The following is a 22,499-nucleotide window of genomic DNA, read 5'->3' on the forward strand; positions in this document are numbered from 1 at the left end:
ACAATCACAGATGGCTTACCAGTGGATTCACACTCGTAAATGGCGACACAGAGGTTGATGAACTTCTCCTCCGGGTGGTTCGGCTGAGCTCGCACGTCACCTTGACGATAGGCCACAGCCATGCGACCACTGTACGCACAGCTCACCGTGATTGGCTTGCCTGTACAAACATGTCAAATAACTTAAGTCAAAATGTGCAGGCGCACGGATAATAATTATAATAATAATAAATCGCTTTTCTATAGCGCAAGTCCCAATTCACAGTTTCAAGCGCTTTAGAATTCCAAAAATACCACACACACACGCACGCACACACGATATAGAAATCATGACATTAGTTGACAAAAGTTGCATTCTCAATGGTTTGCGAGTTTCATTCCTCTTTTACTTTTGAGGCAGTGTAAAACCCAAGACACTGAATGAAAAAGAAGATCTAGCGTCCATTGTATTATCTTCAACAACGAGGACAAAGAAGTAGGTTGACATCATTTATTTAAAAACAAGATGTTTCAGAAATGTAACGAGGTGCTTCCTTCTTTCTTGGAGCATATTATGCATCACTTCACAGCACCCACACTTGTGACATCTGTTTGCATGGAGTTTCCACACCAGGCTGCTGACACACAACAATCTAACTATACCACTTACCCGGAACAGAGATGGAGCTGTTTCTGTTGGCCGAGCACATCATCTGCCACTCGGCCCACCAGTAGTCATGCTCCTGCGGTTTCCACACCTGACTGCTGGTCACGGACGGCTGGATGCCAGACCCCACACTGCCCATGGAGAAGTCGTAGCTGGTCACGTTGAAGGAGTTGTCGTGACGCATCTGTGGCTCCATGTCCTGAATGGAGCACTTCCAGAAGCGCACCTGGCCGTCTGAGCACGCGGTGACCAGCAGGTAGGGGGCAAAGCATGCTGGGTAGATGGAGGCGGAGCTGAGATGACCAGCGGCCACGTTGGCTGAAATGACACTGACCCCTGTGGGCAGTGCTAGGGTCTGGGTGCACACCTGTTGGGGAAAGCAGTTATAGTAAGTTTGGATTGGATAGGATTGGATTGGATTGGATAAGATTTACAGTCCAGTGAGGTTACCCTCATAGAAATTCGGGCTGCTTTCTCCCCCGGGGAAAGCGAGCTGCCATACATACGGCGCTACCCATATATTTTTTTTCCTGCATGCGTGTATTCATGTTTCCTGAGTGCTGGTGTTGAGAGAAGGTGAGTCAAATAGCTCATACAGTGGAACCTCTTGTCGATCACTCAGATGGAAACGCCGGTTGTGCAACCACATGATAATGACCTACCTTGACAGTGGTGACGCACATTCTCATGGTAGGCGCGCTGGGTGCCTGTGTGTTCTGGGAGGACTGGAACATCATGGCTGCTTCGTCGTCTGAGTCGTAGTTCTCCTGCCCATCCTCCCCCTCACCGGCTTGGCCGTTCAGCCCCGCTGGAAGAGAAACGTGTAGATAAATGAGGACCGTCTTCTTCAATACCCCCCTTTTAAAATTGCTGAATTTATGACTTCCTCCTTTTCAAGACCCTCCTTTCTCAAATGTTCTGTTCATAGCCAACGTAAGTTTACCTCCATCTTAAGACACCCTCTCTTTTAAGTTTTAAGACCTTTCTTTCTTTCTTTATTTGGTGTTTAACGTCGTTTTCAACCATTCACGGTTATATCGCGATGGGGAAAGGGGGGAGATGGGATAGGGGAAAGGGGGGAGATGGGATAGAGCCACTTGTTAATTGTTTCTTGTTCACAAAAGCACTAATGAAAAAATTGCTCCAGGGGCTTGCAACGTAGTACAATATATGACCTTACTGGGAGAATGCAAGTTTCCAGTACAAAGGATTTAACATTTCTTACATACTGCTTGACTAAAATCTTTACAAACATTGACTATATTCTATACAAGAAACACTTAACAAGGGTAAAAGGAGAAACAGAACCGTTAGTCGCCTCTTACGACATGCTGGGTAGCATCGGGTAAATTCTTTCTCGTCCCAACCAATATGGGACTCCCCCTAACCCGCGGGGGGTGTTAAAGACCTGATTTTCTCAGATTTGTGAAGGTCATAAAAGGAGGTCCCCCTGTAGTTTTCAGGTGTTGTCTTGTAGCATGGATACAATGACGGATGCAACAACACCCCCACTACAACAGCAGAGACATCTTCTACTGCCTCTCCAGAGCAGATCAAGTGATTACTGTGAGACTTGAGAACAGGCCACTGTCGCCTCAGGCACTAAATTCCGTATTGGAGAGTCCGCTACATGCCGGTGTGGTACACCAATGATGACAGTGGAGTGTGCTTGCTTGTGCGTGTGTGAGTGTGTAAGCGTGTATGTGTGTGTCTGTATCCGTGAGTGACTGCTTAGAAAGTCTTGGATCTTTTTAGTGCAATTTTCAAGTTAGTAAATGAGATGTTTTGTGTGTTTTAAACCGCCTAACATTGCGAGGCAATTTTCCTTGTTTTTATAAGGACAGTACAATCTTGGAGTCTTTGAGTCTTGACAGTGGAGCATTTCCTGCAGGACCGTTCAATCCACCAGAACCTGAGAGCAGAAATCTGGCCTGCTGACGCAACACTACCGCCCTGTGGAGACCCTTCGATTGACAGCAGCATTTGTCAGGAGGACCGGAGTGCCTGTCAGAAGAAGGGTCTCCACAGGGCGGTAGTGTTGCGTCAGAAGAAGAAGGAGAAGTCTTGTAGCAATCAGTGAGAGAGATAAGGATAAGGACGGTCCTGTCAGGTTACCCTCATGGAAATTCGGCTGCTTTCTCACTGCGGAAAGCCAGCTGCCAAACAGTACGGCGCTACCCTTTTTTTGTTCTCATTTTTCTTTCTTCCTGCATGTGTGTTTTCATGTTTCCAAGCCCTGAGACTTTCGCTGTGAACTTGGGTTCTGTATCATGCGTATGCGTGCACACAGGGGTGTTCGGACACCGAGGAGAGTCTGCACAAAGTGGACTGGGAAATAATTCCCTCCCCGAACGTGGGGATCGAACCCATGCCGATAGCGACAACTGGTTTTGAAGCCAGCGCCGATACCGACTGAGCTATTTCCGAATTAGAGACAAAAGTGGGAAGGGTTAATGGAATTACCCTTGGCGTCTCCGTGGTGTGCTGAGGTATGTGTGGGCTGGGAGGAGGTGGTGATCTTCCACATGTGCAGACGTGAGCCCTCGTCGCCCATCTTGGAAGTCAGTCGTTCCAGCACCACCAGGTAAAAGTTCTCCTCAAAGTTTGACATCTGCATCAAACAACAAAAAAAAGGTTAAATAAAACAACTGCCAATGAACGTGCATAATGCAGAAACTTGTTCACCACAAATGATAGAAACAACTACAGGAGAAAAAAAGAGAGAAAGAGTGACTTCCAAAAGGATGATAAAAACCAATAACACAGAGAAGAATCCATAATAACTGAAGGAGCAACCATTCCAAGCAATGACTTTTAAACGAGGAAAGCCTAACTGCTCAGTACATCAATTAAATCAAATTAGTGGCAAATAATCCCCCCCCCCAAAAACAAAACACAAAAAAACTTACATCACACAAACTAACAAAAAAACAATCACCACAAAAACACAAATCTTTCAACTGATTCTCCACAGCCACAGGGCACATTATAACACACCCTAAGAAGCATTCAACAAAAACTGAAGACAAACTCTTACACTATAGAGGCCGGCATAGGGGCCCGTTACATGGTGTCCCCAAAGCCTGTAGCACCAAAGGAGGCCTGGGACTGGTTCTGATTTAATAATCTACTGTAACCTCTCGTCGCACAGCACTCATACTACATACAATGACCCACTCAGCAGAAAGTAACTAAAACTTACACTGGAGAGGTCGACATAGACGGACATGGTGTCGCCAAAGCCTGTAGCACCAAAGGAGGTCGGGACTGGTTCTGATTCAATAATAGCTTCCACCAGGGGCTCTTGTTGTATAAAATACTGCATACAATGACCCACTCAGCAGAAAGTAACTAAAACTTACACTGGAGAGGTCGACATAGGCGGACATGGTGTCGCCAAAGCCTGTAGCACCAAAGGAGGCCTGGGACTGGTTCTGACTGCGGTAGTCGGCCACCAGAGGCTCTTGGAATACATGGAGCAGCTGAATGTTCTGCCAGTCCTGGGAAACAAACAACGATCACTGACACTCACCACACACTGAAACACAATACACAATACACCCTACGTACGAGGTGTCTGGGAACACCTCCGCGCGGAGGGGTTTTGCAGCCAGCGCAGCAAAGAGAAAGAGGGAAATTTTTCTCGGGCTCGCGCGGCAGCAAGCACTATGTCTCTTTACTGAATACAGAATCTTTATTTGTCCAAGGTTGGGAATTTGTCTTGATATTGCAGTTAAGAAACATTCACTCCAGCCATGCACACCCAACACACGCATCTATAAAACCTGATCAACGACATCCATTTAAATGCGACAGTGGACAGCAATTAAAAATACATACACTACAAGAGGCGAAGCCATCAAGGCTCACGTAAGAAATCGACAAACAGTAACACAAACTCAATCACTCCGTCACACATACACACACACACACACACACACACACACACACACACACAGAAAGAGCATAGGTGAAACTGTGCAAGAAAGCGAGACACTAGATCTAGATCTGTCTGTCTGCATGTAGCCTACTTACAGGGACACAACTGCCAACTAGTCTCGGCCCGCTCAAAATAATAATGACCGAGACTTTCAGTACTTCCTTCGCGTGACGTCTAACCCTCTTACGTCATAATGTGACGTCAATGTAATGTGACGTCTTCAAATGTTAGAGTTTCTACCACAGACATACACCGGCACGCACGCACATACGCACGCACGCACGCACGCACGCACAGACAGACAAAGTTACGATCGCATAGGCTACACTTACGTGAGCCAAAAACTAGCACCAGACACTCTAAAGCTTCCTCACCATTGTACACAACCATCAATATCTATATCAGGAATTTTTCTCACAGCTGTGGCATCGTTGATGGGCTCCAGTTCCAGGATACAGCCAGGTCTGGCGGAGGACTGGAGACTGACCAGGTTGAACATGTCTGTGACGCTGGCGCCAGCAGGAGAGGGGCTGGGCTCAGGCACGCTAGAGCTGTTGCTGGAGAAACTCATCCCGTGCTGAAACAAAAGGGCATAGTCATAAAGCTGTTGAACAGTGACTGGAGGGAGAGTTTTCTAACACATGTTTCTGCATTCTCTGCTAACACATGACTTGCACTGAAAAATGTACATGTGATTAGAGTAGTCCCTCTCTCGGCGAGGGCTGGTTGAAAAAAAGCTTGTTTGTATCGCTTATGCCACAACCCTCGTAAAATAAAATTTGATTTGATTTGATTTGATTAATCTCTTTCTCTCTCTCGCAAAAACTGAACACTGGGGGGTGGACCAATACGTATTTTTTTTAATTGCTTTGTTTTTGTTTTTTTCGTCTTTTTCCCGACTGATTGCAAGGAAATTGTGAACATAGTCTGTGCCAGACAGACATTTGCCTGAGCTGTTCTATTCACAGTGTTATAAAAAGTGCAGGTAAAAACACTCACGTCTTGTTTTCTGGGAGCTGAGGACTCTGTGAGGAGCAGCCTGGCATCAATGACAGCCTGGTACAGCCGCAGACTGGAACCGTCTGACGCCACAAACAATGCGCTAGGGGAGTAGCTGTACGACCCTAGCGAAGTGCTGAAAATCAAACAGGTACATCATTCTACTTGTCAATTTGGCTTCTAAACCTTCTGGAGCCAAAACCTGAAAACAAAATCTTGACTTGTTCAGGGGCAAAAACAACAACAACAATAAACAACAAAATAAACTGTTCACTGTATAAACAACAAAATAAACTGTCCACTGTATAGATGTGAACTTGTGACCGACGACAGTTACGGTACACATGTGCTTTTGCGCATCCATTTGAACTCGTGAACTCGTGGTACCTCTGTACTATCGGGGATCCACTAAGGTTTCCGAGACTGTGTTTTGTCTGTATTGAAATGGTCTGGCGGAAGAGCCGATTCTTAAATTTGCATAGGTAAAATGATCGCTTTTTGCTCAACACCCCTCTGGGTTGGGTTTATGTTTAAGTATTACGCGAGATTATGCGCGCTTTGCTTGGAATCCTCGAGTGGAGAAGACGTGTGTTTTGTGCTCTCGATGCCGTTGTGTGACATGTCTGTCACGGGCTGAAATCCTTTCGAGATGTGAAGATTTCTTTGCTGGTAGGTTAACACATTTTTTTTCTGTAAATGAGTAAGCAGTGAGAAGAAGAGTATGCTGCTTGTGGGAGGATTTATTTGAATGTTCAAGTAGATTGTTTTGTGAGTTGAATGTTCGGGAAAACTTTTGTTTATTGAATGTTTTAGAAAACCGTTTGAGTGTTTGAGAGAACTGTATTTTAAGAATAAGAATAAGAATAAGAATAAGAATACTTTATTATCTCATAGAGAAATTCAGGCATGTTATTTAGAAGGAATGATGTGTTTTGTTGTTGTTAAAGGATTTAGTTTGTGGTAGTTGAAATTGTTGAGTTGTTTATGTATGCTTATGACGTGCATTCTGTGATATACTGAATGGCGGAATGTGCGACGGGGTTTTGGTAGACGGGGTTTTGGTAGAAGGGTGTAGTTACATTCAGTTAGTTTTCTTTCGAGGGGTTTAGTTAGATTTCAGTTGGGTTTTAGTAGAGGGATTTTAGTCAGGTTTCGTTAGGGTTTCGGTAGAGGGTGTAGTTAGATTCATTTAGTTTTTGGTAGAAGGGTGTAGTTAGATTTAGTTAGTTTTCTTTAGAGGGGTTTAGTTAGATTTCAGTTAGGTTTCGGTAGAGGGGTGTAGTTAGATTCAGTTAGTTTTTGTAGACGGGGTTTCGTTAGAGGGGTGCAGTTAGATTTCGTTTGTTTTAGATTAGAGTTCTATTGTGTTTTTTTTTAATTAAAGTTGAGAGTGAGGATTTAGAGTAGAGTTTTGGAGTGTAGTTTGGAGGGAGGATTTAAAGTATTGTTTTAAAGCATAGTTTTAGAGTGGGGGAATCTAAAGCATAGCTTTAGAGTAAAGGATTTAGAGTGTTGTTTTGGGTTGTTTTAGTTCTAGAGAGTAATACATTGGAAGTTTTGTACTTGAAGGTAAACCCCCGCTTTCCCACATTTTCCCCTCATCATCTTATGGAAATAAAGAACCTGGTAATTTAACTTGTGTCAGTTGCTTTGAGTGTTTGAGCTTGGTGAGAAAGGGGCACTCAGTTATATTTGACCCCGTGATCAGGGTAAAGTACATTTGGCACTCGGTTACATAAACAACAAAATAAACTGTCCACTGTATAAACAACAAAATAAACTGTCAACTGTATAAACAACAAAATAAACTGTCCACTGTATAAACAACAAAATAAACTGTCCACTGTATTAACAACAAAATAAACTGTCCACTGTATAAACAACAAAATAAACTGTCCACTGTATAAACAACAAAATAAACTGTCAACTGTATAAACAACAAAATAAACTGTCCACTGTATTAACAACAAAATAAACTGTCCACTGTATTAACAATAACAAGATGTCCTTTAAGAACAAAAAAACTCTTTAAAGAACATTCCACCAAGCTGGACATAACAGATGTTCACACATGTATTATCCACACACACACACACACACACACACACACACGCCCTCTCTCTTAAGGATCAGAATAGGGATAAGGATAACACACACACACACACGCAGATATACAGACCTGGGGAGAAGTGTGGGCACCCAGGCCATGCTGGTGAAAGCATTGATGTCAGGGGAGTTAATCCGCGCCAGCTCTGACAGACCGCCCGACTTGGACAAAGGACCGACAGGGTTCACCTGTACACACAACATTACTGTTGAAACATGCACACCATTCTTCACACATAAATAACCAAGCATACAGCAAACACTGTCAATTACAACCCATTGTCACACAGAAACTGGATTTGGTACAACATTACTGTTGAAACATGCACATTCTTCATAAATAACCAAGCATACAGCAAACACTGTCAATTACAACCCATTGTCACATAGAAACTGGATTTAGTACAACATTACTGTTGAAACATGTACATTCTTCATAAATAACCAAGCATACAGCAAACATTGTCAATTACAACCCATTGTCACATAGCAACTGGATTTGGTACAACATTACTGTTGAAACATGCAGAGCAGTCTTCATAAATAACCAAGCATACAGAAAACACTGTCAATTACAACCCATTGTCACATAGAAACTGAATTTGGTTCAGACGTCATTAGTGAGGCTATACACGGCATGGATGTAGCTCAGTCGGTAGCGCGCTGGATTTGTATCCAGTTGGCCGCTCTCAGCGTGAGTTCGTCCCCACGTTCGGCGAGAGATTTATTTCTCAGAGTCAACTTTGTGTGCCGACTCTCCTCGGTGTCCGAACACCCCCGTGTGTACACGCAAGCACAAGATCAAGTGCGCACGAAAAAGATCCTGTAATCCATGTCAGAGTTCGGTGGGTTATAGAAACACGAAAATACCCAGCATGCTTCCTCCGAAAACGGCGTATGGCTGCCTAAATGGCGGGGTAAAAAACGGTCATACACGTAAAATTCCACTCGTGCAATAAACACGAGTGTACGTGGGAGTTTCAGCCCACGAACGCAGAAGAAGAAGAAGGCTATACATCTGCTTGTACAAGTTACTGTGATCTTCCTCCTTTGCAGTTTTGCACCAAATATTTCCCTAGATATTAAAATCTTATCACAATAACAGTAGCCATTGTCTACATAAAGCTGTGCATAATGTTACTTGGAATAACAGAATTCCAGCTCAGTAAGTATTAAAAAGAGTCTAACTGACAAACAGCTTCAGGCATCTCCTTTTTTAATTAAAACTATTGATGTGACAAAGAACAGACTAGAATACTGTGTATACCGTAACAATTTTAGACAGACAAAAACCTTACAGAGAAATCCCAACATTTTTACATCATGTAACTTGCAAAATTACCATGAACAAAATAAAAAATAAAAAAATAAAAAATACAGCCGGACAACAATGAAACACACAAAACAACACCGTTCTAACCTGCCACAAAATCAGCTCGCTGCAGAAGGCAAAGCCTCCGGTTTCGGCCTTCTTGTTCCTGTTATCATCCAAATCATCGTCAGGTGTGGTCTCCCTCTCTGGCGTGGCATCAGGGTCGGGCAGGTTGTGATGGGAGGTGGTCAACAGCAGCGGCAGCACAGGGTGGCACGCTGCAGCGTTGGCGCGGAAACGATGCCCGCACACTCGAGCTGCGTGGGCTACGCTGACTACCGTTTGAAACTTGGACGTCTCTGTGAAGCTCACCTTGAAAGACAAAATGTTCAAGGTTAGTCAGAATTCAATGTTCATGTACTGCAATGTCCTGCAGTCACAATTCAAACTTTTTGCAACACATTAAGAAAGCTCACATAAAATCACCTTGGAAAAAATACAGGATAGAAAGAGCATTGTTATATGGTTTATTATGAATATGAAAACAACTTAACAGAACATCTTCTTTATCCAAACCTAAAGCAAAGTTCAATTTGAAAAAAAAAAAAAAAGATGGCGAGATGGGATAAGGAATGTGCTGCACGTATAACCAAAGGCAAAGGCAGTACCTTTAGTTACCAACACAAGCAATCAACAGGCACAGAGACACATGCCATAACAAAATGACAGACAGACTTTGTCTTTCAGAAACAGTGGAACCCCCCTTTTAAGACCTCCAAAAATCTTAAAAAAATCAGGTTTTAAAAATGAGGTAGTCTTAAATTGGATGTAAATTTACAGAGATTATGAAAAACAAGAAGAGCAAACGCTCGATCGAGTCACTTTCGCAGTTCTGAATATTATATGAGGCATCAGATGGACAGGAAGAAATTGCTATTCACAACACAATGAGTCACGTTCACATAAAATTTGAGCCCGGTCACTTTTATAGTTTCCGAGAAAAGCCCAACGTTAAGTTGTGTGTTGCCGAACAGAAAAGGCTAGTTATCTCCCTTGTTTTTCTGATAACGTTCGTAAAAGGCTACAGATGTAAATACTTTGATGTAAAGAATAATCCTACAAAGTTTCAATCACATCCGATGAACTTTGTCAAAGATATAAAATGTCTAATTTTTCCTTTGACGCTGACCTGTGACCTTGAAAAAGGTCAAAGGTCAACGAAACCATCGTTAAAGTGTAGAGGTCATTGGAGGTCACGACTAAACAAAATATGAGCCCGATCGCTTTGATAGTTTCCGAGAAAAGTCCAACGTTAAGGTGGTGTCTACGGACGGCCGGCCGGACAGACTAACACTGACCGATTACATAGAGTCACTTTTTCTCAAGTGACTCAAAAAATCGGAAAAAGCAAGGTCTTAAATAGGAGGAAGTAAAATTGGGGGGTCTTAAAAGGGGGGTCCCCCTGTAATGGGGAAGCCTTACAGCCACTAACCTGCCACTGGTTGAGAGTACCGTTGTGATGTTTGGAGACGAGCAGGACGTTGGGTATCAGCATGTTGTCTGGTACCACCCCTCCGCCATGACCGCTGTGGACACCTGTACAACACACAATGACCATCAGATATATGTGCAGCATAATAGAATACAACGAAAGAGTCTGCATAGAAACATCCACGTTTTACCTACACCTTCTCCTGAAGCCTACACCACTGCATGCACGGCTGTTTGTTTGTTTGTTTGTTTGTTTGCTTAACGCCCAGCCGACCACGAAGGGCTATATCAGGGCGGTGCTGCTTTGACATATAACGCATGCACGGCTGTTCCTAGCTTGCGTTTTAGTGAGAGTTAAAAATAGCCCAGCAGAGGGAATTGCTTAGCTACCAACAGCTGCAGCCACCACACTGTTAACACTTTCGCGACGGGAGGTGACTATATTAGTAATAGCGCTGCAACGCCCACGGACGGGAAGTGACTATTTTAGTATTAGACATACAAGGTACACGACTCGTGATTGCTTCCCGGTTTTTGAAGCTTGCAGTTAATTGAGTTGTTTCCCTTGATACACGTGGTTTTCTCTTCCGGCTTGATCAAATTAGTGCAGATTTGCGTGGTGTTTTCGAACAAAAAAAATGAATCGAAGGCGAGCCTTGTCACGGGAGGAGATTCTCCGGATGTTGGATCTTGAGGATCCTGTAGATCATGATACATCGTGTCGTTTTAGCCTCAAGAAAGCGATAATAGCAGTGATATTAAGGAAGAAACAGTCCCGTTGTTGCTAGTACGAGTCGGCAACTACACGTGGTAGGGGGTGATACTGCTAGACGAACATGTATCTCGGAATCGTGCAGGAGCTATGGGGGCATGGCAGCACTGATAACAATGGATGGCTGGAGCCTTCAAATCCTTTTGGAATTGTTCATAGGTGTACAGTTGGCACTTTGTTGTGAAAATGTGACTTATATTCAATATGGATTACCTAGACATCATTTGGTGAGTGTTACAGTTTTGTTTCATTTGAGTCAGGATGCTGTGAGTGAATGCGTGATTTGCTTGTTTTTTTCTTTGTACTGTCTCCTTATTTCTGTGTACAATGTTAACAATATTTCAGCTAATTCATAGGTTTTACACCTTGTTTGGTTATAACATTATTTATAATACTTTCTGTTAAAAAATAACTTTTAAAAAAAGCAGTGGAAAATAAAACACACAAAAAAACGTTAAAAAACACAAATTATCCCCCTTTCACCCCCCTTTCACCCCCCTTTGCTAAAACAAATCGCGTGACAAACTTATAAATAGCACGACTGAACTGGGCATCCATTTTTGAATTAGTACACAAAATTTGGTGGTGATTGGACTTAATTCAAGCTTGCTAGACAGATTTCTTTACAGTTACTGATTTTTGGGAAGTTTCTTGGTGGCAAGCTTGGGCAGGCAGGACGTTAACGCCGTGGCAGTGCTAGTCACAATAGTGTTAAGCTCGCTTGCCTGTTATACCCAACTGCTTCCGCGCAATACTGGGAGATTGGCCTGATCAGTGCATAGCCCTGAGAGAGCTACTAGCTGCTCTGTTATCTCTGCTGTGGGGAAAGTATGTGTGCTAAAAATAGCCTGCAGCTAAGGAAGCAGAAATGAAGCCCTGGGAACAGCCGGGTGCACCCTTCACATACAAAAGTGTGTGAACACCACCCACCTTTATGCCTGTCTCCCCCATCGTGTAGCATCTCCTCCTCGGACATCCTCATGGCGGACTTGATGTCCATGCGGCTGTAGTTGCAGTACAGCAGCAGGTTGCAGGCCATGGTGGAGGCGTCGGGGATGGGGAAGGCTTTGGGAAGACGCGAGGAGAAGCTCACCTGGGCCTGACGGAAAGACACTGTGGAAGACTCGTCTAGCCACTCCACTAACCTGCAAACAAAACAGGGGAGAATGTTTTGAATAAGAAAAGTGTTGGGACCTTAACTTCACAAACTGATATGGCGGCTAAAAAAAATAAAAAATAAATAAAATGAGGATGCAAGTCGCTTGTTCATTTCAATGCTAGTTATTCTCTCAGGTGCCAGGAGAATGGCTCCGAATAACTCTCACTTACTCTATTACACATGTCGTATGCATTTAGAGCGCTTACTTCCCCTTGTTAATCAGATTATTGCGGCTAAAATTAAATGTGGCTGGCTTCTCTTGACGGATCTGCATAATATTCTGACGTCACAGTTTCTCATCGATCTTAATGCTAGAATTGTTTGACATGCTGAAAATACCCTGAAATCTTTGTTTGCAGATTATTCTGTGCGTACAATGTACAGTTTCGTGAGCCCAGTTCCAGGTTTTTCCTTGTCAAAATTGACCCACTGCCCTATCAACGTTCAGTCTGCTGATGTGTAATAATTTGCATGTTGTGTGATAAAATAAATGTGGCAAAACATATTACTCAATTCTGAGGAAATAGGACTCAAAGGAAAGCTTCCCATGAAGTTTCAACACAGTATTTTCCTACAGGGTAAACTGAAAGTTAACATGGGCTGGTTGAGGTGCATGCTGCATGTCCAACACTTGCAGCTTGACAAAGAGGACATTTTCACGTCCACAGCACTGGCTAAATATTAACCCTTAGGCTGGTTGTCGCGACATATGTCGCGCTATTTTACCTATACTGTCATGGTCACCTGGTTGTCACGACATGTCGCACTGCTGGCTCAGTCTGTTTGGTCGGTTCCGATTACCTCCCATGGATGCGAAAACCTATTATGACCGCTTTTCTTTATTATTCTGTTAATTCACCAGTGGCTATGTAACATGTGTTTCAGAATTGCACCTGTGTAAGGGTTAAACAAACAGAATAGAATCAACAGATCTTCTTCTTCTGCGGTCATGGGCTAAAACTCTCACGTACACTCAGGTTTTGCACAAGTGAGTTTTTATGTGTATGACCGTTTTAACCCCGCCATTCAGGCAGCCATTCGTCGCTTTCGGGGGATGCATGCTTGGTATTTTCCGCGTTTCTATAACCCACATGGATCAGAGGATCTTTTCCGTGTGCACTTGGTCTTGTACACACCAAGGGGGATAAGTCACTAGCAGATCTGCACATACGTTGACCTGGGAGATCGGAAAAATCTCCACCCTTAACCCACCAGGCACAGCTGGGAATTCAAACCCCAACCTTCCACTTGGGAGGCCGGCGTCTTATCCACTAAGCCACTGCGCCCGTCCAAAAAGATGTAAAATGCGTATCTCACCAGACCAGGAAGCTGCCGTCCACAGGGTGAATGCTGAACAGCATGTCGGAGCTGGACTGCCATTCCTTCAGCAACAGGTCGATGTTACGATCCAACCGCTCCAGCAATGACGGCTTCACACGGGACACAAGATAATAATAATAATAATAATAATAATAATGCATAATGTTTATAAAGCGTGTGTATCCAGAGTTTAAACCCTGCTCAAAGCGCTGTACAATCATTGGGGGAGAAAAAGCTTCTTTTTTTTTCTTTATTTGGTGTTTAACGTCGTTTTCAACCACGAAGGTTATATCGCGACGGGGAAAGGGGGCAGATGGGATAGAGCCACTTGTCAATTGTTTCTTGTTCACAAAAGCACTAATCAAAAATTTGCTCCAGGGGCTTGCAACGTAGTACAATATATGACCTTACTGGGAGAATGCAAGTTTCCAGTACAAAGGATTTAACATTTCTTACATACTGCTTGACTAAAATCTTTACAAAAATTGACTATATTCTATACAAGAAACACTTAACAAGGGTAAAAGGAGAAACAGAATCCGTTAGTCGCCTCTTACAACATGCTGGGGAGCATCGGGTAAATCGAGAAAAACAATAACATAACATTATTTACAGCGCAATCACACACATATCAAGATACTGGCACATCTCACATTAACATCACTTAAAGTTACACTTCACTTACTGACACAACTTGGACTCAAATTTTATGTGCACTAAAACATTACTTTATACAGTGGAACCTTCTTTTTACCCCCCCCCCCCCTCCCCCCTCCCCTCCCCTCCCCCCCCCCCTCCCCCATTGAAGACTACCGTGGGAGAAAAACTCAAGATAAGGCCTTCCTTCCTTTTTCAGACCTTGGTTGTTCAGATTTTCTGTTCATAACCTGTGTAAATTTACCCAGACCTCCTCCTTTTAAAGACCAGTTTTTCCTTGGTGCCTTGATTTTAAGGTTTCCGACAGAATATGAATGTTGGAATTTGTCAAACTGTGATGAGGTAATCAAACCTGGGAACCCCTGTTTAAAATACAGTAAGTTTGTTTAGTATTCTCAAACCAACTTAGTGTATTTTCAGAAAAAATGAGCGTACTCCACACAGCATTTGAACATCCATGATTCAAACATGCTTCACATGCGTCCGTCGCACCGTTAACTATTAACTTTACCAATGCATTTCCCACACATGATTCTTTCAATGTTTACTGACAAAACTGTAATCATGTGTCTTAGTACTGGATCCATTTCGGGATGTTTGTTTGTTTGTTTGTTTGTTTGTTTGTTTGTTTCTTTGCTTAACGCCCAGCCGACCACGAAGGGCCATATCAGGGCGGTGCTGCTTTGACATTTAACGAGCGCCACACACAAGACAGAAATCGCAGCACAGGCTTCATGTCTCACCCAGTCACATTATTCTGACACCGGACCAACCAGTCCTAGCACTATCCCCATAATGCCAGACGCCAGGCAGAGCAGCCACTAGATTGCCAATTTTAAAGTCTTAGGTATGACCCGGCCGCGGTTCGAACCAACGACCTCCCGATCACGAGGCGGACGCCTTACCACTAGGCCAACCGTGATTTCGGGATGTGCTTGTGAAGTAAAGTAGTATAGGAATTTTTGTCGTCGTATTTTTTTCAACTGACCGTACTGATCGTATTCTAGACAATCATGCGTAATGATGAAAAACTCACGCTGATGTCACCCGAAGCCTGGCCCTCGTCAGATCCCATACTGCCGCGGCTTTCTGCATGATGCCCTAGTTTGTCTCCCTTGCCTTTCTTTCCCCCAGACTTCTTCTCTTTCTTCTTCTTGCCCGAATCTGCACAAAACCAATGTGCAGTCACCAGTCAGCTTTCAAAAATGAGGCTGTGCGAAGGGTGGATTCAGCTCCTGCAGATTATTTGGAGTATCTTACCTGGATAGGTGAGAGACTATATGCTGAAATTTAACACCTACTTAGTTATCTAAACAACAAAGTGACTGTGGTGAGACGAACAAAGTAACAAAAATTGTAAAAATAATTCTGTACTCACATCTTCAACAAAGTATTTGAACGATTTGATTGCAAATTTGTCCTATGTGTAAAAGCACTGCATGTGCTCCTTGCATTGAACATCCTTCAAAAGCATACAACATCCTTGTTGCTCTCCCTCAGACCCTCCCTATACCACAAACTCTGAGTTCTACAACATTCCCCGAATTTAAAATCCTTAACTTGTTCATCTTTATCCCACATACGTGTGACATACCACTCATGTCATAACAATATCGTTCACTCCACAGTGTATGTGAGAGGTCGTGTCTGGCAGAGACCTTATTTTCCACTGCCTGTGATGCCGAGTCACCAAGACAAACGTAATTTTTTTAAGACTTGGAAGAATTTTAAGAACGTACACGTCACGATATGCTTTCTAGAGTGACATCTCTTTGCTTTGACGTCAAAGATTACACAAGGCTTTCAGAGAGATCCAGGTTCCATTTGAAGCTTCTTCAATCTGGGCGCTTCGACTGAGGGGCGTTTGGAGCAATAGACACGCAGTTCAATATTTAAAAACACAACATTACTCTTGTAAAACTGGTATCACATAGGAAGCCATGTAGTATTCTCTATCAACCCTGTTTGGACGGCATCCCCAGACCTGCCGACCCTTGTGAAACCTCAAGTATAGCAGTTAATTTTTTTTCTAAATGGAATTTTCAGCGTGGCAAATGGTGTTTTAGTGTTGCATTGTCTAACAATAGCATTTATTCGCACATCCACGTGTAGGCTATTTTGCGCAAGAGTATATTCATTTAAAAAAAGTTTATTTAGAAAAAAAGAAATGGCCATGGAGAGTGTCTGCAGTGGCACTTTTCAGTGTGGACAATGTTTTTATGACTCAAATTCTCAAGTGAGAATCAGAAATGAGTAGCAGGACTCACAAGAAAGAACAAACTGTCGCCTGCTTGTGATTATTTGTTAGCTTTTTCCAAGCTTGGCGTAACAGTGTAGCAATTTGTCTTAAAACACAGCCTACAACGCTGAAAGCATAACAGTTGGCAGCCCTGCATCCCCTTCCTGAGGTTGGCTGAAAAAAAGAAAACTCATAACCCAGCTTGGATGATGAGTTCAACAGTATATTTATACTTAAATCAGAAAATTATTTTTAAAAATTAAATCTACGAGCCTTTGATTAAAAAAAAAAGAGTTACCTTTTGTCCACGATTCCTCGTCGTCCATCTCCCCCTCCCCATCCTCGTCACTCCCCTCCTCTCCGTCCCCACCCCCGTGGGGATGCGTGATGCTCTCGTCGTTGAGCAGTTTGGTGTGCAGCTCCTGCAGCAGCTTCTCGGCCTCCATGGTGAACTGCAGCTCCTTGTTGTCCAGCCAGTGCAGGCGGAAGGTGTGGGCGGCGTCCGGGTTGCCAACCAGCGGCAGCAGGGGCAGGTCTGGCAGGAAAGACAAGACTGGAAAAATAACTCCAGGTTAGCTGCTGCCCGTTTGCAGTGGGTGGAGAAAAGTTACAAGTTGAAAGTTTAAGAAAGAGTTGGCATGCAAGAAAGGGAGCAGAGAGCAGGGGCAGGTCTATCAGGACAGACAAGACTGGAAAAATGACTCCAGGTTTGTTTGTTTGTTTGTTTGTTTGCTTAACGCCCAGCCGACCACGAAGGGCCATATCAGGGCGGTGCTGCTTTGACATATAACGTGCGCCACACACAAGACAGAAGTCGCAGCACAGGCTTCATGTCTCACCCAGTCACATTATTCTGACACCGGACCAACCAGTCCTAGCACTAACCCCATAATGCCAGACGCCAGGCGGAGCAGCCACTAGATTGCCAATTTTAAAGTCTTAGGTATGACCCGGCCGGGGTTCGAACCCACGACCTCCCGATCACGGGGCGGACGCCTTACCACCAGGCCAACCGTGCCGGTTCCGACTCCAGGTTAGCTCTGCTGGTTTTTGGTAGGTGAAGAAAAGTTACAAGTTGAAAGTTTAAGAAAGAGATGGCATGCAAGAAAGGGAGCAGATAACAGGAGCAGAGAGCAGGGGAAGGTCTGGCAGGACAGACAAAACTGGAAAAACAACTCCAGGTTAGCTGCTGCCCGTTTTAGAGCAGCAACACAGAGCAAAAACAGGGACAAGTGCAGACAAAACTGAGAAATAACTCCAGGTTGGTTGCTGCAATTTTCAATGAGTTGAGAAGAGATATAAATGAAAGTGACGAAACGACTGTATTAAGAACTGCAACACAGAGCAAAAACAGGGACATTTCTAAAAGTGCAGACAAAACTGGAAAAATAACTCCAGGTAATACTAATAGCTCTGCTGGTTGTTGGTGGGTGGAGAAAAGTTACAAGTTGAAAGTTTAAGAAAGAGATGGTAATTATTGCAAGAAAGGGAGCAGATAACAGGAGCAGAGAGCATGGGTAGATCTGGCAGAAAAGACAAAACTGGAAAAATAACTCCAGGTTAGCTGCTGGCATTTGCAAATGTACAGCAGTCCCTGCAATGTACGGCCCCCGGCGTGAGCGGACACCTGACATGTACGGACACATTTGCTCGGCACGGAGTGTTTTCCTTCTATATTTGCCCCCCCTTAAACGGACACCTGCAAAACGTGGACGCGGACACTCATTTTCGGTCCCAACAGCAGGTCATACCTCCAATGTACGGACAGACCATCGTCAAATTTTCACCACAACAAAATCGATAACAGAGCAGTCCGGCTCTTGGTACAAAGATCACAGCCGCAATGGTGTGATGACAGTCACTGATAACTTGAGTGCACGTGTACCCATCGTGTGTCTGTGTGTAACCTCTTTCATTGACAAGATACTCTTGTTTCCCCTCAGCCTTGACCAGTGAGTCGGTTGCCTAATCTATGAACCCTTCAGTTGTCTTGCTTTGTCAAAAGTTACGACACAGTCAACTGGTTTTGCTCTGAGTGAACAGTGCAGCTGGCCTCTCTGGCCACAGCCCCCAACAGTACATGGCTGGAGGGAGTGAGAGAGAGAAGGGGGGGGGGGGGGGGGAGGGTTAGCTGGCTAAACTCTGTGGGGTGTCCGGTGTCACCGCATGTCAGCAGGAAGAGCATTGGAGAGAAATAGAGAGGTGTACTCTTCCACACAATTTCCAAGCATCAGTTGTCACGGCTTGGGGTAGGCATTAGTGAGGGAGAGTGGGAGCTGTGTATTTCCGACTGAAGAGTGAAAAGTCACTGCCATGCCACATGATCGGCATGCAGTCAATAAAGCCAGACAAGAAACAAATAAATTACTTGATTATGACATGCAGCTCTATCTGCTGCTATTTATTCAAACTGGTTTTCAAGCTTATTCTTGCAAAGCATCTGCACACGCTCCTCTGTGCTGTGTTTGTGTGGCTGCTTTCGTATGTCAGTGCATGGTGAGTGTGTTCACTGCCTTGAGGATTTATTTTATCTCTTCTTTTCAACTTTTTTCATACAAATCCTTTGTACAGAACGTTTAAAGAAGTATTACGAGTTTATTGTTATTGTTTAGTAGCCACAAGAAGTGATTAGCATAGACTCAATCCTGTTGTTTGTGTGTCTCTGTGTGAGTGTATGGGGGAGGGGGTGGTGTGGTCACCCCTCCCGTGACCGGACACCTGCAATGTACGGACAGTTTTGCTATGGCCCAAGGGTGTCCGTTCATGAGAGGGACTGCTGTACCCCAAAATCTTACCTGCCCTTTCTACTACATTCCTCACCTGCATGGGTGCAACCTGGAAAATTCCAAAAACCGACAAAAGTTGGGGTCCAGCTTTTTTAGTATTTAAAATGCCAAAAAAAACCTCTCCTGGAACAAAAACCGGCTGCCGGCGTGTAGCCGGCAGAGTTGCACCCATGCATCTGTCTCAGGACTGATGCTAAAACATAACCAACACACACACCAAACATGTACCCCCAAAACTTACCTGCCGTTTCTACTGCATTCCTCACCTGTCTCAGGACTGATGCTAAAACATAACCAGACCTGGGAACCCCTGTTTTGCACTTGGAGTATTCTCATACAAACTTGGTGTTTTATTCAGAAAAAAATTACCGTACTCCACACAGCATTTGAACATCCATGATTAAAACATGCTTCACATGCGTCCGTCACATCGTTAATAAAGTTTACCTGTAGATTTAAAACAAATGCTTTTTTCAATGTTTACTGACAAAAAATGTAATCATGTGTCAAAATACTGGATTGGCTTCGGGATGGGCTCGTGATGAAAAGTAGTCTAGGAATTTGTCTTGTCGTATTTTTTCCCCACTGACCGTACTGATCGTGCGTACAATCATGCGTACAAAATACTGCGAAGTCATATGGGTTCCCAGGTCTGCATAACCAACACACCGACCAAAGATGTACCCAAAATACTTACCTGCTGGAACGAGTCTACATTTCTTACCTGTCTCAGGATTGATGCTACCAGCCAGGTGAAAGTGCAGCACGGGTGACACACCGTTGTGGTGAATGGCAAAGCGGTGAAAGTCGTGCACACTGCTCATGGAGCTAAGGTTGGCCGAACTCATCACCGTTTCGGGTCCGTACTTTGGCTTCCGGCGCTTGTGGATGGCATGTCTGTTGGGTGAAATGGTTTCCAGTCATGGTGGGATTTTGTGTTCATGGGAATAAACTTGCAGAAAGAATAGTTGATAAAAGTTGTGATAAAAGAAGCAAAGCAAACCATTTCACCATTAAGCCTACCATCTTAACATGCATGTGGAACCAGCAAGCTTATTCATATCAGTCCCATCAATAATCAAAGCATGCACAAGGAAACAAGATTAGTATGTTAATGTGCACTTTAGCTATTTGCAGTTATTATTGATCACATTCTGGTTTACTTACTCAGTATACTCTCAAACGTGCATTATTGTTAACCCCTTCACTGCCCACCCCGTACTAGGTACGTGGTCATTTCCGGTTTGTCGTACGCCCATAACCGTACCTAGTACGTGGGATTTGTGTCAACAACATTTCAGGACATTTCTGAAAACTAAATGGGAGGTAACCACTGTCCAAGTACTTGTAGGGGTTCTAAACACAGTTCTTTCCCATAGACCGTTCGGATAAGTTACTACCACGTGTTGAAAACTGTGTTAGAAATGTAGAACCGATCTATAGATAAAAATGTCCACCAAAATACCCGTGTGACCTGGAATAATAGGCCGTGAAAGGTGGATGCAGCGCCTAAAGGCAGTCGATCTACTGGCCGATGTGAATGCGTGATATATTGTGTAAAAAATTCCATCTCACACGGCATTAATAGGTAACATGCGCCTTGAGTCGCCTTGTGTGGTGAGATACGTGCGCGATATAAATCCTCGTAAATAAATAAATAAATAAATAAATTCACAATGGCGGCCGAAAGTCGGATCTCAACTCGTAGACCTGTTTTCAAGCGATACAGTATTCTGGAAGCTCTACAAGAAGTGATTTATGAATCACCACACAGAAGAATACTTTTATGGGCTGTAATGTGAGTACCTGATGTTTGACACCAGTTTTAGCAGTGTTTTGTGTGGTTTTACGTGCTGCAATGTGTGTGTGTGTAAGTCCGGAAACTGTAATTTTTGACAAAAATGGTCATTATATCAATTTTTACTATAACGATCACAAACAAAGTCCAATGATCATGTCATCCTATAATAGCCAAGGGTATAAGCAAAACACATGCCAAAGATCTAAGAGATATCTCAATAAATGATCGAGCAGTGAACAGATTAGTGAACCTACCGAAGAAAGCAAAATTTTGCCCCGGGCACACATCAATACCAAAATGCTGTTATACTGTGGCAGTGAAGGGGTTAATGAAAGCAAGCATAATAACAGCCATAAGAAAATATCAGAAACAAGTTAATTGCCAGAAAAGAAAAGAAATTCTGTGGTTGTATCATGATATCAACTGTGATTAGTGCAACCAAAATATAAAAAAAAGTGAAGGTGCCAGAAATTTTGCATGCTACACTGTGCCCAACTAGCTTAACACAACACACACGAAACTCTACAGAAAACTTCTGGTACCTTCACTTTTTGCATAAACTTGTGTCTCAAGTATTTCATCCATTCGTTTTCCATACAGAAAATGAAGACAATTCATCCTTCAGCCAAAAAGTTTCAGAAATCCAGGTTGCTCTCACACAGCAGAATTTTGAAACTAATTGAACAATTCAAATGAAAAGAATCAAGAGTAAATATTTCTCTTCATTCTTTGATGTGTGATTCCGAACAGTGACCGTTTCACAGTCATACAATATCACTGACAGATATTCCTGTTAACTCTAGTAAGCCATGCTACCGTTGCCAGAAAATACTGAGACACAAATGTTCAGACCTGGGAACCCCTATTTTTCACTTGCAGTATTCTCAAGCAAACTTGGTGTATTTTCAGAAAAATGAGCGTACTCCAAGCAGCATTTGAACATCCATGTTTCAAACATGCTTCTCATGCATCCGTTGCACAGTTAATTAAGTTTACCAATACATTTAAAACAAATTCTTCTTTCAACGTTTCCTGACAGAGACTGTGATCATGTGTCAAAATACTGGATCGGCTTCAAGATGCGCTTGTAAAGAAAAGTAGATTAGGATTTTTTTTCGACATATTTTTTCTCTCCACTGAATGTACTGATCGTATTCTGGACAATCATGAGTACAAAATACCGCGAAATCGTATGGGTTCCCAGGTCTGTATGTTAGTTCACCATGTGCAGAGAGTACCTCAGAGAACTAAACTTTGCAGCCAAGTGGTGTG

The 22,499-nt window shown here is 43.4% G+C and overlaps 1 protein-coding gene across 2 annotated transcripts in view; it reads right to left on the reverse strand.

Moving 5' to 3' along the window:
* Window positions 1-22,499, reverse strand: part of LOC138947869 (dmX-like protein 2) — a 128,695-nt gene that overhangs the window by 79,045 nt on the left and 27,151 nt on the right. For both annotated transcript variants that reach the window (XM_070319443.1, XM_070319433.1), the window contains exons 11-25: window positions 20,151-20,323; window positions 16,939-17,175; window positions 15,438-15,565; window positions 13,742-13,854; window positions 12,196-12,410; window positions 10,495-10,598; window positions 9,111-9,374; window positions 7,764-7,879; window positions 5,585-5,720; window positions 5,004-5,162; window positions 4,008-4,145; window positions 3,109-3,256; window positions 1,308-1,453; window positions 649-1,012; window positions 20-160 (exon numbers count right to left, since the gene is read on the reverse strand). In XM_070319443.1, the coding sequence (XP_070175544.1) occupies window positions 20-160; window positions 649-1,012; window positions 1,308-1,453; window positions 3,109-3,256; window positions 4,008-4,145; window positions 5,004-5,162; window positions 5,585-5,720; window positions 7,764-7,879; window positions 9,111-9,374; window positions 10,495-10,598; window positions 12,196-12,410; window positions 13,742-13,854; window positions 15,438-15,565; window positions 16,939-17,175; window positions 20,151-20,323 (2,582 nt within the window). The remainder of the gene's footprint in view (window positions 1-19; window positions 161-648; window positions 1,013-1,307; window positions 1,454-3,108; window positions 3,257-4,007; window positions 4,146-5,003; window positions 5,163-5,584; window positions 5,721-7,763; window positions 7,880-9,110; window positions 9,375-10,494; window positions 10,599-12,195; window positions 12,411-13,741; window positions 13,855-15,437; window positions 15,566-16,938; window positions 17,176-20,150; window positions 20,324-22,499) is intronic.

The sequence above is a fragment of the Littorina saxatilis genome, linkage group LG1 (genome assembly GCF_037325665.1).
Source record: "Littorina saxatilis isolate snail1 linkage group LG1, US_GU_Lsax_2.0, whole genome shotgun sequence".
Classification (NCBI taxonomy): domain Eukaryota; kingdom Metazoa; phylum Mollusca; class Gastropoda; order Littorinimorpha; family Littorinidae; genus Littorina; species Littorina saxatilis.